General features: G+C 31.9%; 1 protein-coding gene and 1 pseudogene across 1 annotated transcript; one reads left to right on the forward strand and one right to left on the reverse strand.

Moving 5' to 3' along the window:
- Nucleotides 1-1114: 1114 nt before the first annotated feature.
- On the forward strand, nucleotides 1115-3722 carry LOC146912810 (uncharacterized; annotated as a pseudogene).
- Nucleotides 3723-9995: 6273 nt separating this feature from the next.
- Nucleotides 9996-11362, reverse strand: LOC146912811 (BURP domain-containing protein BNM2A-like). Its single transcript, XM_085716143.1, has 2 exons — nucleotides 11158-11362; nucleotides 9996-11056 (listed from the first exon to the last, which is right to left on the reverse strand). Exons 1-2 carry the CDS (start codon nucleotides 11212-11214, stop codon nucleotides 10184-10186), a joined length of 930 nt encoding a protein of 309 aa, XP_085572269.1. The 5' UTR covers nucleotides 11215-11362; the 3' UTR covers nucleotides 9996-10183.
- Between the last annotated feature and the right edge of the window lie 6655 nt (nucleotides 11363-18017).

An 18017-nucleotide genomic window follows, 5' to 3' on the forward strand; every position in this document is an offset into this window, starting at 1 on the left:
ATTAAAGGGACTTGAATGAAACTTTGGACACTTTAGACTTAGAAAAAAACTAAAAATAAAATTGGAATAAAAAATGGTAATTTGACTAAACGTAAAGTGAAACGTCTAAAATTTGACAAAACGGACTAAAACGAACCAATGGCCTAAATGAGGTACTTTAAAGTACCTCTCTGCCGAAATTTCGTGTGAAATGACTAAAATGCCCCTGGGGCTGAAAACGACTAAAAAATGACTCAGATGCAATTGAAAAATGGATTTTTAACAGAAATTGAAGCAAAGACTTATTCAAGCAAAATTAACAGGCTCAGAGACAATTTTTAGGATTTAAACAGGGTTTTAACACATGAAAAGACTAAAATGCCCCTAGGGGCAAAACTGACTCAAAATGACTTCAAATGCAATTTTTGCAACGGATTTTGACATAGAGTGGGATGAATACTTATTCACACTACTTGAAAGGACTCAAACAAAGTTTTGAAGATTGGAAGAGGTTTTGACATAGGAAATGACTAAAATACCCTTACATGTGAATTTTGCAAATAACATTGAAATAAAATGCCGAGAGAGATGCAATTGATCAGAGACATATCAAATGGCTTGAAATGCAAGATAAGATGAATTGAGTTAGTATTTTTAGGTCCAAAATTAGGGTATAACAGACCACAACTTGTTATGGTGTTGCAGTCAAAGGCACCAAACCAGATTATCAGGAGGGAAGAAATGACATACTGGAGAGTTTCCAGGTTTTACATTAAGCACACGAAAGGCAACATGATCTGCATCCCATTTAGAAGTATCCATGTGACAAATTTCTGCAGCTTGAACAATTCCTCCATTTTCACCTTCTACTACAATTTCATACAAACTGGTATCACCCTTCTGGCTGTGACAATAGAAAACTGCAAAAGGGTAAGGCATAGGGTGACACCCTATTGCATTTGGAACTGAAATTTCATTTACTTTTGAAATTGTGTAATTCTGTAAAGGGAGAGAGGATTTTGTGACATGGGTTGTGGTCAAAACTTTTAATTTTGAGTTGGGTCCAAACATGTAATTTGCAAAGTCAAACAAAGACTCTAAGGATGGATCCAATTACCTCGCATGGAGCCGTTCCATGATTCGTGCTTTTGGCGCGAAAAACAAATTAAAGTTCATAGATGGATCTATGGACATTCCTGATGATGATGATTTGAACCGAGCTGCATGAGAACGGTGCAATCAGTTGGTTCAATCTTGGATTATCAATTCAGTTTCACCACAAATTGCTCAAACTCTTGTATTTCATGAAAACGCCATTGATGTGTGGTTGGATCTCAAAGAGAGATTTTCTAAGGTAGACAGAATTCGTATTGCTACTCTGAGATCCAAAATCAACAATCTGAAACAAGGTTCCAAAACTGTATTGGATTACTTCACTGAATTGAAAACTCTTTGGGAAGAGTTGAATTCCCATAGGCTTATGCCTCATTGCACGTGTCCTCATCCATGTAGGTGTGCTGCAATGAGAGAAGCTAGAAATTTCAGACTTGAGGATCAAGTTATTCAGTTTTTGACTGGATTGAATGATCAGTTTAATGTGGTGAAAACTCAAATTCTTATGTTAGATCCTCTTCCCTCTATTAACAAAGTTTATTCCTTAGTGATTCAAGAGGAAAGCAATAATCATTCACTCTCTGTTCCTGTTGATGAATCTATCTCCATTGTTAATGCTTCTGATTCATCACAAGGAAGAGGCAGAGGCAGAGGAAGAGGATATGGTTATTCTTCCAACTCTAGGCCACCTAGACATTGTTCATTTTGTGGCAAGAGTAATCACACTGTTGATTATTGCTACCAGAAGCATGGCCATCCAAATTTTCAGAAGCAAGGCCCTTCTGTTAATGCCTCCAGCAGTAATGATGAAATGGAGACACAACGAGGAAGTAGCACTGAAGCTTCTTCAACTCATAGTACCAATATTTCTCAGGAGAAGTATGATCAGCTTCTCAGTTTGTTACAGCAAGTGAATTTACTCCCTGCAGCTCCTCCTTCTAGTGCCAACCACATACATACTCCTTCATCAACCTCCTTCAATACCTCAGGTATATCATCAATTTTCTCATGTTCTCTTCAATCTAAATCTGACTTATGGTTTTTAGATTCTGGTGCCAATGAACACATTGTTTCTTCACTTCATTGGTTCACTTCTTATCACAAAATTACCCCTAAACCTGTGAATTTGCCCAATGGTTCCTCTGTGTTAGTTGATATTGCTGGCACCATTCATTTCAATCCTCATTTTTACCTTGAAAATGTTTTGTTCTCTCCATTGTTCACTCTTAATTTGATTTCTATTTTCAAGCTTTGTGATTCATTAAATTGCTATATCACATTTCATGATCAAAAATGTTTCTTACAGGATCTTCAATCCAAGAGGATGATTGGTTTGGGTGAACAATTTGAAGGTCTCTATAGATTGAACTTAGACTTTTTAGTTCTTCTTTGAATAAATCCTTTTCTGCTAATAAACATACTTCAATCCCTATGTCTGCCAGATTGGGTCATGTCTCTCACAAGAGATTGGCTCATATGTCTCAACTATATCCTTCTATGTCCTTTGATTCTAATGCTACTTGTGACATTTGTCATTTTGCTAGGCAAAAGAAATTGCCATTTTCCCTTAGTTCATCTGTTGCATCTCATAAATTTGAACTATTACATTTTGATATTTGGGGCCCTTTAGCTGTGCCATCTATTCATAATCATAAGTATTTTCTTACCATACTTGATGATTACAGTAGGTTTGTTTGGATTGTTCTTCTTAAATCCAAATCTGATGTGTCTCAACATGTTAAAAACTTCATCATACTTGTTGAAAACCAGTTTCATATCACACCTAAAACCATCAGGACAGATAATGGTCCTGAGTTTTTAAACCCTTCATTTTATGCCTTTAAGGGTATAGTTCATCATAAATCTTGTGTTGAAACTCCCCAATAAAATGGGAGAGTTGAGAGAAAACATCAACATCTTTTGAATGTAGGCAGAGCCATTTTATACCAGTCCAAATTGCCTGCATCCTATTGGTCATATGCTCTCCTCCATTCCACTTTCATCATCAATAGAGTCACTTCCCCTCTTCTTCATAATAAATCTCCTTACCATTTACTTCATAACAAACTTCCTGACATTGATAGCTTCAAAGTTTTCGGCTGTCTTTGTTATTCTTCTTCTCTTCAGGCACAGAGAACCAAACTGTCTGCTAGAGCCAGGAAATCTGTGTTTCTTGGTTACACAATTGGTTTTAAGGGCTATGTTCTTCTTGATATTCATACTAGAGATATACATATCTCCGGACATGTTAGTTTCCATGAACATATTTTGCCTTATCCATCAAATCCTTCCTCAATTACCACTAATTGGGACTATTTTCCATCTGTTACTTGTCCTGCAAGTCAGTCTCTTCATGTTACTACCATTACTCCTCCTACCACATTCATAGATCCTGAACCTTCATTACCTGATCATTCTCCACCCACATCACCTTTTCCACCACCTGTTTTGAGGAAATCAACCAGAACCACCAATCCACCTTCACATTTACAAGATTATGTTTGCAGTCATGCATCATCTTCAGTTTCTTATCCAATTTCTGATTATATTTCATATAATAATCTCTCACCTTCTCATTGTCATTTTGCTTTGTCCATTGCTTCCCACACTGAGCCTACCACATATGCTGAAGCCAGTAAATTCACTTGTTGGAAGCAAGCTATGCAAGCTGAGATTTCTGCTCTTGAGAATACTGGTACTTGGAAACTGGTTGATCTGCCACCTAATGTGAAGCCTATAGGGTGTAAATGGGTTTACAAAATCAAACACCATGCTGATGGATCAATTGAGAGGTATAAGGCCAGATTGGTTGCCAAATGATACAATCAGGTTGAAGGCTTAGACTATTTTGACACCTATTCACCTGTTGCCAAACTCACCACTGTCAGAACTGTGATTGCTTTGGCTTCTATAAATCATTGGCATATTCACCAACTGGATGTTAACAATGCCTTTTTACATGGGGATTTGCAGGAAGATGTTTACATGCTTGTTCCTCAAGGCATCACTCCTTCCAAACCAAATCAAGTCTGTAAGTTACTCAAGTCACTATATGGTCTTAAGCAGGCAAGCAGAAAATGGTATGAGAAACTCACTTCTATACTTATTCAGCATCAATACACTCAATCAAATGCTGACCATTCTTTGTTTATTAAGAAAACTGCCAACTCTTTTACAGTCTTACTGGTATATGTGGATGATGTCATAATTGCTGGTGATTCACTTGATGAATTCACATTCATCAAAAACATCCTCCACACCTCTTTCAAAATTAAAGATCTTGGACAGTTAAAGTACTTTCTTAGCTTGGAAGTTGCTCATTCTTCACAAGGCATCTTTCTTTGTCAAAGAAAATACTGCTTGGACCTTCTTACAGATACAGGTTTTCTTGCTTCCAAACCTGTTTCAACACCCTCTGATCCATCATGTAAGCTTCAAAAGGACAATAGTGCACCATATACTGATGTGCCTTCATACAGAAGATTGATAGGCAGACTGATTTACTTAACAAACACCAGGCCTGACATTACAATTGCCACCCAGCAACTTAGTCAGTTTCTCACTTCTCCTACTGAGAAACATTATCTTGCTGCTACTAGAATCTTGAAATACTTGAAGAAATGTCCTGGTCAAGGGTTGTTCTTTCCAAGACAATCTCCCTTGTTTCTCTCTGGCTTCTAAGATGCAGATTGGGCAGGATGTTTGGATTCTAGAAGATCCATCTCTGGCCAATGCTTCTTTCTTGGTAACTCACTCATTTCCTGGAGAACCAAGAAACAGTTGACATTATTAAGATCCTCCTCAGAGGCTGAATATAGGGCTCTTGGTGCAGCAACATGTGAACTGCAGTGGTTACTCTTTCTGCTCCATGATCTTCATGTCACCACAGTCAAGCTTCTTGTGTTGTACTGTGATAACCAGAGTGCTTTGCACATAGCAGCCAACCCTGTCTTTCATGAGAGGACCAAACATCTGGAAATTGACTGCCATCTGGTCAGAGATAAGGTTCAAGCTGGCATCATGAAGCTTCTTCCTGTTTCCTCCAAAGATCAACTTGCAGATTTCTTCACAAAGCCACTACTTCCTCAACCCTTCAACATTCTTTTGTCCAAGCTGGGAATGCTTAACAAATTTCATTCTCCATCTTATGGGGGGATATTAGAGAAGAAGGATGAAGAGAGTGCAGTTACTTGAGCTGCAAGTAACTTGTGCTACAAGTTACTTGAGCTGCAAGTAACTCTGATAAGCTGTTAGTTTACTTTGATAAGGGTTGATAAGTGTTTGTTCTTATCACATTTTCCTTATAAATACTCATTGTAATCTCTTTTCACAATCAATGAGAATGAACCTTTTGCACTTTATTGCATTTCATAACACCAATTAAAGTGGTAATCGTACATGGTTCACCCATTTTCTGATCCTCATATCATATGTTGATCAAGTAAAAGACCAATACCAAAGTAAAGTATCAATATGATGTAACATGATATTGCCTTTCTAAATTTAAGTCTCTACAATCTAGTTTTCCTCTAACTTAAGATATGTTTAGCAATATAAATACACGTGTGAAGCATACTCCATTGCTTTGAAAGTTGAAACCTTTTATCAAAACATTTTTAACTTTAGAGAGTGAATATCTAATTTCATCCTTTTATAATTTTCAGGAATAAATTAGTTTATGACTCGTTACAACAGAGAAATTAATTTGTCTAATATGAATATATCATAGACTACTTTATATTTTATTTTTGTTAGAAACCAAATTGATCTCATAGAAAATTATGAAGAGCAAATTGAGTCTTCACTTTTACTAACTTATTATCTCATAATTAAGTACACACCATAAATAATATTTTATGATTTTCTATTTTTTGCATACCAAGCAATTTTGCCACTTTTTGGTTAAAAAAGTAATAGATACAAGTTTGATTTTAAGATGAAAAAACTTTTTTTTTTTTTTATGAGTGTGATAAAATAGGCGATTAAAAGTGCAGCTAAACTTAAAATAAATATAACATTCAAATCTATAGAAATATAATTTCCATAAATTGGAAAAAATTGGTTGTTAATTATTAGAGAGCAAGTTGGGAAATTTTTTTATTTGTGCCCTACTTTTTGCCAAAAAATCCAAAACTACCCTACTTTTTCAGAAAATTGCAGAAATACCCTACTTTTTCTGACTTTCTGGTACCACTCCACTTGGAGTTGCGGGGTACCCTAAAAAGTGACAAATTTTTTGTCCTTATTGTACCCCTCTACTCCAAGTTGAGGGGTATTTTCCTATTTTTTTTCGAATTTTTTTACTACCACTCAACCTGGACTTGCGTTGTATATATGGCCTTTTTTAAAAAAAAATTTAAATACCCCTCTACTTGGAGTAGAGTGGTATAATAAGGACAAAAAACTTTTGAAACATAGTTTTACGTTAAAGCATGCATAAAAAGAAAATACTTCATCTGTCCCATATTAGATGACCTAGTTGACTCTGACACACGTACCAATGCATATATTTTATCTTTGATATCTTCAATTCTCTGCTAAAAAAAATTATGAAAATTTAATATTTTAAAAATATTCATCGAGACGAATCCATCAATATCTTACATAATATTATTTATCTTTGTGAATTAGTAGAAAAATATGGTCAAAGTGTGTTAAGTCAATATTGTTTTTTGTCAAATAGGTCATCTATTGAGGGACGGAGGGAGTAATAATTATTATAAATGTTAAAAAACTAATTAAAATTATATAACAAATAAAATACCATAAAATCTACAATTATTATAAAACATGTATTATTTCATCTACTATAAATACTTCCTTTCATTTTTCAATTTATCACACCATTTCAACTTATATTAATAATGTTAATTTAGGCATTAATAAAAAAGTAATTATAATAATAATCATAATATTTATAAAATAAATAACATACGAAATACAATAAATATGAAATAAAGATTAGATTTCTACTGATGTCTAATATTAATGCAATCTTTGCAGGAATGACCAGGCATCCTACAAACGCCGCATCTTCTCTCAGTTTCCACATCGTCCATCTCGGTCCTAATGCGAGTAATTGGTGGACGACCTTTCTTTGCCCTACGCATGGATTCGTCTCGATGAATATTTTTAAAATATTAAATTTTCATAATTTTTTTTAGCAGAGAATTGAAGATATCAAAGATAAAATATATGCATTGGTACGTGTGTCGGAGTCAACTAGGTCATCTAATATGGGACGGAGGGAGTATTTTCTTTTTATGCATGCTTTAACGTAAAACTATGCTTCAAAAGTTTTTTGTCCTTATTATACCACTCTACTCCAAGTAGAGTGGTATTTAAAATTTTTTAAAAAAAAGGCCATATATACAACGCAAGTCCAGGTAGAGTGGTAGTAAAAAAATTCGAAAAAAAAATAGGAAAGTACCCCTCAACTCCAAGTAGAGGGGTACAATAAGGACAAAAATTTTGTCACTTTTTAGGGTACCCCGCAACTCCAAGTGGAGTGGTACCAGAAAGTCAGAAAAAGTAGGGTATTTCTGCAATTTTTCGAAAAAGTAGGGTAGTTTTGGATTTTTTGGCAAAAAGTAGGGCACAAATAAAAAAAATTCGCAAGTTGGCCTTCTAATTCGAATATCTTTTTTTTTTTTTAAATTTCTTGTCAATGGAATAAAGTTGACTTTTCTTATTAAAAAAAGAAACAAAGTTGACTTTGGCAGCTCAAGATAGGTCGCAAACCATGTATATATGGCGCAAAAAGATCAAAGAAAAGACAGACGACTAAAAGTCTAAATTAAAGAGTAAAGCCATGTAAGTACATTGCATGTTTGAAGTTGACTTTAGAAAAATCTAATGGAGCTCTTGGGTGATCAATCTCTTATCTATGTTGTGGATTATTGAATTTTAATGAGGTAATGATATCATTTTCTTTTACAAAGATAATGATTATTTTAGTGGATTTTACAAAGAAGATGATATCGTTTTAGTTTCTATTTTTTTTAAAGAATGACATCATTTTAGTTGTATATATATAAGGTTATGATCAGTGACTTAGAAATGGTGCCATTGGTGCCATAGCAGAGATCCTGGCCGTTGATGTGTGTGGGTCCGCGTGGGGATGTGTGTGTGGTGGAGATGGAATTGGATGGTGTCATTGGTGCCATTAATGGCACCAAAGTGGAACCCCTTTTATGAAGGTGTCTTTTATCAATTTACTTTATAAGCATTTACGAAAAGACACCAACTTACTTTTATGAAGGTGTCTTTTAGCAAAGTTATAACTAAAAAGTGAAAATCACACCTTAAGGTGTGACTTGTTAAAAGACACCACAAAAGGGTGGCTTGTAACAAAATATATATATATATATAGGGAACCCCTAATATGCACCCTCTAAAAAGAGCTCCAGCCATGGTCCTCATAGTTCTACCTACTGCACCAGGTAATGTAATTGCTCTAAAATGCCCCTTTATTGGTTGGTGCCTGTATCTCCGTGGTCATTATTCCTTTATCATTCCCTCAACACACATATTTTTATTTTGCTAAGTTATAGATCTTAAAGCTGCATTATTTACGATTATGAGAAACCAGTTTTTAAAGAGAAAATAGACTATACACTACTCCTTCCCAAATAGCACTATTTCTATTGCATTAATTACTTTATTCTTTCCAAATTGAAAGCTTGACGGAAAATGAATTGAATCTGCCAGTTTTCCTTCTCACATGCTTGAAACAATTTACAACTTGTTTGAATTAAGAACTCGGAGTTTTTACCATATCTGATTTAAGAAGTTCTCGGCATAAATCAAAGGACGAATATAAATTGTATTGTATTTCTTTTTTAAGAGTAAGACCGGTAAACGGAACGGGAATGGACGACGGTGGATAAACTGATTATTTTTCCTTTCTTTTCTTCAATTTTCTGGAAGGGTGGAGACAATGAATTAATGTATAATAATGTGTTGTATATTATTTATTAATAAGTTAAAGAGTTATTAAACATAAAAACAGTTTTATCAAAATTAAGAAGGATACTTGGCAGGGGATTACATCGAAGATGACATACCAGGTGGAGAAGAAGTAGAGGAATATGAGCATAATAAAAAAAAATTAAACAGGCTATAGCAGGTTAAGTTGGATGTCCATGTTTAGACCCTTTAAAAAGAGGTCCATATTAGGGGGACCCATATATATATAATGAAATGAAATATAATGATTTGATGGGCTATCGTAGGATTTTTATTTTTTTAACTTCAAGATGTATAATTTAAATTTTGCTCGAAACGATTGTCAAAATGTTATTAGTGCTACTTTAACTAGATATAAATTGATTTTTGAATTTGTTCTCTCTTTTTTGAATTTTCCATAACATACTCCTTTCTTATACTACTATATAGATATAAATTGATTTTTGAATCTGTTCTCTCTTTTTTTTCGTTAATTGTTTTTGTTGCTGAAGAATAACAGATTGCATAAACAACTTGTTTTTCCTAACTTTGTTCTTATGTAGTTCACAACCAAAACTAGGATTTATGTGTGTGCTCCGTTATTTGATCTGAGACCTATCATCTATGTCTGTAACTATAATAAATCTAGGCTAAAATATGGCATTGGTCCCTGCAAATATGCCCAGTTTTAGTTTTAGTCCCTGCAATTTTTTTTTTTATAGGTTTTGGTCCTTGCAAAATTGTTTTTGTTTTGGAAATGGTCTCGGTCCCCAATTATGTGATGATTTGTCACTTTTGTGCATATGTGTCACATGATGATTGTGCTTACTTGTCCAGCTGGCATCCACGTGGCAAGACACTCATTTAAAAATCATTTTAAATCATTTTCAATAAAAACAATATTATTTTTTTAATTCAAAAACAATAATTTTTAATTAAAAAATAACAATAAAACAGATGAAAATTGTTTTTACATCTTCCTATAAAACTTATTTCAAAGATAACACAAACAACTATGTTACACACTATTATGTTTTTAGTTTTTTTATAATATGGGAGATTATAGTTGACATAGTTTTTCCAAATATATATATATATATATATAATACATAAAAAAAAAAAAAAAAAAAAAGACCACAACTTGTTATGGTGTTGCAGTCAAAGGCACCCAAACCAGATTATCAGGAGGGAAGAAATGACATACTGGAGAGTTTCCAGGTTTTACATTAAGCACACGAAAGGCAACATGATCTGCATCCCATTTAGAAGTATCCATGTGACAAATTGCTGCAGCTTGAACAATTCCTCCATTTTCACCTTCTACTACAATTTCATACAAACTGGTATCACCCTTCTGGCTGTGACAATAGAAAACTGCAAAAGGGTAAGGCATAGGGTGACACCCTATTGCATTTGGAACTGAAATTTCATTTACTTTTGAAATTGTGTAATTCTGTAAAGGGAGAGAGGATTTTGTGACATGGGTTGTGGTCAAAACTTTGAATTTTGAGTTGGGTCCAAACATGTAATTTGCAAAGTCAAACAAAGACTCTAAGGATGTAGCACAGAATTTTGTCTCTCCTTCCATAGGTTCAAAATTGCATTGTTCAAGTGTGTATTTCATGGCTTTGGCTTGTGGAGAGTTTTTTGAGATGGAGAAGAAATCTAGAAGGAAAGGTAGTTTTTTTGGTGTGAAAGGAATTTTGTTAGCTTCTTCTTTTGGTAGGAATTTTGGAGCAGTTGATGAATCTTTCTTGGAAAAATAAATTGGCATTATTTTTCCAACTTTTAAATCCTTTGGAACGAAAAACACGTTCAATTCAGGGTCTATTTGATTGTGATGCACATCCTTTGAAATGATCTTTTTCTGTTCATCTTTTTTATTCATTTCTACATGATCAGAGTTTTCAACTTCCATGATACTATTATTTACTAGACCCTCTGTTGTAAGCTGTTGCAAATCATAGGCTGCATCCTTAATTATAGTTATCTTTCTAGCACAACTCTCTTGTACAATCTGCAAAACCAATCATAAAAGAGAAAAATTAATCAACCAGAAAAATCTTGTACGTACATAATTTTTCTCTTATAAATAAAAAAAGTATATGAAAATCTTACCAAAAAGACTAGTAGGGTATATAGGATGAAGCTCCAAGAAGAGATTAAAAGTCTCATTTCTCTGTTTCTTTTGAAACTTAGGACCTTATTTTTGGTGTTTTGTTTGTAGGTTCTGTCAGGGGAAAAAGGAATATAAGGGTGGAGTGTGTAGGAAAACTAGGGAGTTGATTAATTGGATGTAGGTCTAAGGGGTTGCTATTCACATGGGAAACTTGGTCATTGACCTCATTATATTAGTAGTGGTAGTAGTGCAGTCAGGTCCACCAAATAGTACAGATAACAATGTGTGGAATTTTAATATAAACATTAGTTGGTGTATTTGATTTGAAGGAACTTTATTCTAAAAATTACACCATTCTCTGTTTTCGTTTTTGCTCACCATGGGACTCAAGTATTAAACGGACCAAGTGTTAAATCAATGGAGCCAATTTTAAAATAAATACTGTAAGTAGGACATTTGAGATTCAATTTTAAGTCATATATATATTACGAAATGTATATATCAATGGAGCCAAGCTCGCAAAGACAATATGTTTTTTATCTCTACAAAATTAGAACCTTTTAAATTTAGTTCTTATTTATTTAATTTTTTTAATCCATACAATTTTTTTTGCAAGCAGATTTAGTCTCCGCTAAGAATAATTATGTTCACTTATTCTTAAGCTTTTATATTTTTGAACAATTATTTTATACATTTTTGAACATTATAAAATAAGATATCAAGAGGAACACACTTTGACTATAGTACATAGAATGTGGGTGGGTGATGAATAGGCAACGTGGCTGCTTGTTGAATGTGGAGCAGCTGTCATGGGCCAAAAGTCCCACGTACCACCAACCAAAATAATCCACTCAAAACTTTCCATTTTTGACAACCCATTAATTCGGACTGTGCTTGAACAAAGATCTCAAACGAAACTTCAAAGCCAATTAAAGTGGAAATCGTACGTGGTTCACCCATTTTCTGATCCTCATATCATATGTTGATCAAGTAAAAGACCAATACCAAAGTAAAGTATCAATATGATGTAACATGATATTGCCTTTCTAAATTTAAGTCTCTACAATCTCGTTTTCCCCTAACTTAAGATATGTTTACCAATATAAATACACCTATGAAGCATACTCCATTGCTTTGAAAGTTGAAACCTTTTATCAAAGCATTTTTAACTTTAGAGAGTGAATATCTAATTTCATCCGTTCATAATTTTCAGGAATAAATTAATTTATGACTCGTTACAACAGAGAAATTAATTTGTCTAATATGAATATATCATAGACTACTTTATATTTTATTTTTGTTAGAAACCAAATTGATCTCATAGAAAATTATGAAGAGCAAATCGAGTCTTCACTTTTACTAACTTATTATCTCATAATTAAGTACACACCATAAATAATATTTTATGATTTTCTATTTTTTGCATGCCAAGCAATGTTGCCACTTTTTGGTTAAAAAAGTAATAGATTTTGATTTTAAGATGAAAAAACTTTTTTTTATGAGTGTGATAAAATAGGGCATTAAAAGTGCAGCTAAACTTAAAATAAATATAATATTCAAATCTATAGAAATATAATTTCCATAAATTGGAAAAAATTGGTTGTTAATTATTAGAGAGCAAGTTGGCCTTCTAATTCGAATATCATTTTTTTTTAATTTCTTGTCAATGGAATAAAGTTGACTTTTCTTATTAAAAAAAGAAACAAAGTTGACTTTGGCAGCTCAAGATAGGTCGCAAACCATTATATATGGCGCAAAAAGATCAAAGAAAAGACAAGCCACTAAAAATCTAAATTAAACATAAAAACCATGTAAGTACACTACACATTTGAAGTTGACTTTAGAAAAATCTAATGGAGCTCTTGGGTGATCAATCTCTTATATCTATGTTGTGGATTATTGGATTTTAATGAGGTGATGATATCGTTTTCTTTTACAAAGATAATGATTATTTTAGTGGTTTTTACAAAGAAGATGATATATATATATATATATATATATATATATATATATATATATATATATATATATATATATATATATATATGGGATATGATAGAAGACACCTTTTATGAAGGTGTCTTTTATCAAGTTACTCTATTAGCATTTGCGAAAAGACACCAACTTACTTTTAGGAAGGTGTCTTTTATCAAAGTTATAACTAAAAAGTGAAAATCACACCTTAAGGTGTGACTTGATAAAAGACACCACCAAAGGGTGGCTTGTAACATAACCCTATATATATATAATGAAATAAAATATAATGATTTGATGTGCTATTGTAGGATTTTTATTTTTTTAACTTCAAGATGTATAATTTAAATTTTGCTCGAAACGATTGTTAAAATGTTATTAGTGCTACTTTAATTAGTAAAATTCATCTTTCTTCAATTAAAGAAAAACGATGATTTGAAAACAAAAGTGATATATTACGTTTGTCTATTCTTCTTTTAAATTGGACATGTTTTACATGCAATTAAAAAGACTAATTCATCAAATCGAGTAGATGATTTATTCATAAAAAAATGTTTCAAAATAGATGATCATTTTCGATTTTTAATATAATATTAATTATTATTATTTTTCAATTGTATATCTAATTAATATTAATTGAATCACTCAAATAACAATTATTTAAGAGAGGTAGTTTACATTTATTTTAGAGAGGTATTTTACATTTATTGTAATGATGAATACACTAGTACTTATCAAGACACTTTAGTAAAAACATTTTTCTCTCTATTTTAATTAATATATGTAAAATCTAGAACCACAAATAAAAATAATCATTAAAAACTCATATACATAAGTGGAGAAGTCAGAGTTTAAATCATGGTCACGATGTCGACTAAACAATTTCTGCATTTTTTTTGTCCGTTGAACTACCACTTGAATTTATTCTTTATTCATAGTAAATTCGTCATGACATTTTGACCGCTTTTATAGCATACTCCCTCCGTCCCATATTATAAGCAAAAAAAAAAAATCACACTTATTAAAAAATAGTAGAAGTAGTTGATGTGTATTAACTTTTTAACCAAATAAATTTTTAACCGCTTGTGTTTATATTTCCTTTTGAAGAGAGTAAGTGTCTTAATGACATTGCTTGGTTTTTTGTGGAGATTTTTTTTTTTTTGACAAAGACCTTAAAAAAATTGTTTAACAAGTCTAAGAAAAAGACTCACATTTACAATAGATAAAGACACGAAAATATATTAATATAAGAAGTGGCATCACTAATAATAAATTTTGACTTATAATGAGTTAGACTTGGTATAAAAACTTAATACAAGAAAACAAGTTTCACACGTAAGTCATTTGTAAAAAAAATAGTTTCAAAAGATGTGACATGTTCATGAGGAACTAGCTCAATATTTTTTTGTCTTATCATCTCAAATGAAAAGTTTTTTAGTTCCTTAATAAATAATTTTCTCCGGTCTAAATTGTTTTTTTAAAGGCATGACATGACATGTTCAAAGCATTTTCTACGGTTACTCTTGCTCTTGCTTTATTAAATATAATAATATATTTAAAAATGTTATCGATATTTTCTTTGGTCAAAAGCATATATGCACCCACCCACAGATATGCATGTAAAAAATTCAAAGGGAAAAAAACGCATATGTCACCCTCCTCGGTCATTTGGTTAAACTTAATGCATCCCTTGATGAAATAAATATAGCTATATAATTGTAGTTCAATATTTTTTGTAATCCAACTTTTTTTTTTTATGAAAAAAACCTTACATTAACTATTATTAAGATTGAAAGTACTTGGATTTAAGAGGTTCCGAGTTTGAGTCTTGTTGGTGCATTTGCAAGTTTGAAAAGAATGAATATAAATACATTTATAAATGGTTATTGAGTCGAAGATCTTCTCTTCTCTACTTTGAATTGAGGCAACATCCTCTCACCATATATTTTGTACATATAAAAAAAACTATGATATGAACTAATTATATTAAATATTGGTCTAAAATCATTGTTTTTCATAACTGTGTATAATCACTTTGGTTTGAAGTAAAATTATTTTTTCTTGTAAAAATCATTTGTTAAATACCAAATTGATGGAGCACTTTTTAATAATTAAAATCATCTTGTAAATATGTGATGGTTTAGAATCAAATTTTATAAATGAATCTTGTTAAATTTTAATCTTGTCATTTCTAATATGTTATATGTGCCTAAATTTTCACTTAGTTTGATTTCAGTATAAAAGTTGTGTGTAAATTGCATTAGGCTGCACAGCGACATTTAATGATTTCAAATGTTTCATTCAGGACAAGAACACAGAAGATGATTGGTTCTGTTGATAAATTGGAAGAATTATGCTACATAGCTCCATGTACATATATTTACATTCATATGAACTTATCACCTTAATAACAATCTGTTTATGTGTCCATGTGGCCAACAGATGAATTTTGCTTCAACCTTACCATTTTCACTATCCAAGACACGGAAAGTGTGCATTTCTTTTTGTTCTTTTTAATTCAAATGCTCAAGAGAAAGCTGGCTGTTTCTAAATCTTTTTAGTTGTCAAGTTAACTTCCTTGTCACTCCTTGAAAAGCTAATGTCGAAATTACTACATACTGGCTGTGACTTTTTGCTTGTAATCTTATAAGGTGTTTGATATCCAATATCTTCCACAGCTCCAACTGTCTTGAATAACCGTCTTTTGTTTACCTCTTCAACGAGTGATCGGTGAAGTAATTGGCTCCTCATATCAATTAGGGACTTGTTCCTCGTTAATATACGATTCTCTATCATCTTCTCACATTCACTTGTAGAAGGTTCTTGTGGTCTGGCTAACATTTTGCACCGGTTCAAGGTGAGTTGATCTTCACCATGTGAAAACTTTGAATATTTGTGTCTTGTGATGGGATGTTTATCGTTTCTTGTAGAAGCCATGTTATGATACTGATCGTCCGCAGAAGAAAAATTCAAGTCGGAATATGTCCCGTGTGAAGAGCATTGCGAGCTGGCATCGTCGAACATATCATCTGTAGTAACAGTTTATGGTCCCTCTAAAATGTCAACTTTTCGTTTTAGTCCCTCTAAAATTTTCCTTCAACTTTTAGTCCCTATAAAATTTTCAATCTTCACTTTTGGTCCCTCTTTTAAAGTAAACTCATATGTAGAATTCATATTATTTAATAAAATTTTTCAGAAAAATTCAAAATATTATAAGAATCACTCCAAAAAAAATTCAGAATTTTTTAACAAAACATGAATTTAATATGAATTTTTATATGTTTAAGGTTAAAAATTCATATTTAATTTGTGTTTTGTTAAAAAATTCTAATTTTTTTTAGGAATTTTTTTTAGAATATTTTATACATTTCTGCACAATTTCATTAAAAAATACAAAAATTAAATTAAAAATAGGGACCAAAAGTAGTGATTGAAAATTTTATAAGGACTAAAAGTTGAAGGAAAATTTTAGAGGGACTAAAATGAAAAGTTGACATATTTATAGGGACCAAAAACATATTTAACCCTAATTCAAATGGTGGGTTGTTTTTGAAATGACATATTCAAATAGAGTTTTAGATGAATTAAACGAATAGTATGAGTAAGTGTGACTAATGCATGACTTCAGTGACAACCATATAAACCTATTTCCCAAAAGGAAGAGGTTGGGGAGATAGGGAAAAAAAAAGGTTAACATCTCGTTTTGTTATTTTTTTGTTCCTCTTCCTTTCTCAAGAATCTCTCTAAGTACATTGTTCTTTTTTTAGAGAAAATTTGCTTAGGTTGTTGTTGATGAATTCGTTATTGGTTTTAGTTTAAGTTTATGTTTGATATTACAATGGGTATGTCAGAATGGCGGTGGTCACCGTGATTCTGACTTATGCACCATGATACCAAACATAGGCTAAGTATAATCTTGCTAATCTTTATTCAACTCACTACTGTTAACTGGGATAACAACAAAAACAAACAAAAATAAATAGGGTTATTTGTAATTTTTTCCTTTATCATCGTCATTTTTGTAGATTTAGCCTTCTATTTCAAAACCTGACAGTTTCGATCATTCAATAATATTTTTGAACAAAAAACTAAGATATGATATATTTTAGATGATATGGTATATATATAATATGGTGAAGAGAAAAGATATGCTTCAATGAAATTGAAAGAAAAGTTTCTAAAAAATTTGGCCATCTAATTCATCCAAAGATCCACACTTTAGCACGTCATCTCAAAAACAATCCATGCCCACGCATGCAAATATTTCTTTTCTCCTTCCTCAAACGATATTCAATAATCTCCCTCATATCTTCATGATTTTGTTTTTTGCTAATCCAATTTATCTCTTTCATTTTGAAGCCTAAAACAACACAACCTAATTTTTTTGTACATAATTTCCATCTCAAAAGAACTACAGTAACATCAATTTGTAATGGAAACTAGTTTGCCCCTTCAAAACTCTATTCAGATAAAAAAAAAAATGCTACAAAAAGCAAGCCATAATAGATAAGTTTAGATGCTATAAAAATGCTATAAAATGGACCAGTAACTTGCAAAAAAATTACACAGGGCTTAAAATGAAAGAGATAAGTTAGATTTGAAAAGAAAGAAAAAATCAAACCATAAAAAATAAGAAAGAGAATATTGTGTGAGGAAAAAAAACTCGTATTTCAGAGCGTTGGATGTTTGAGAATTTGTGGACTTTGAATTAATTGTATAGACTGACATGGACAATCGCAACAGAAGAACTTTTGTGATTGTTGCAAATTCATATCACTTCCTTTCATATATGTATTTGCTACAGTCGATGAATTCTTCTTGTTGCCGTTATCCAAATGAGTTAGTGCAATTCATTCAAAGCTCCATATGATCTCAAAAATAAACA

Source organism: Medicago sativa, chromosome 6, assembly GCF_051527215.1.
Source record: "Medicago sativa cultivar Bolivia chromosome 6, Bolivia_mono, whole genome shotgun sequence".
NCBI classification, from domain to species: domain Eukaryota; kingdom Viridiplantae; phylum Streptophyta; class Magnoliopsida; order Fabales; family Fabaceae; genus Medicago; species Medicago sativa.

Coding starts and splice junctions, on each gene's coding strand:
- LOC146912811 (XM_085716143.1), bottom strand. CDS start 11,214: ATGAGACTTTTAATCTCTTCTTGGAGCTTCATCCTATATACCCTACTA. Junction 11,057..11,157: donor ATACCCTACTAGTCTTTTTG/GTAAGATTTTCA, acceptor TTGGTTTTGCAG/ATTGTACAAGAGAGTTGTGC.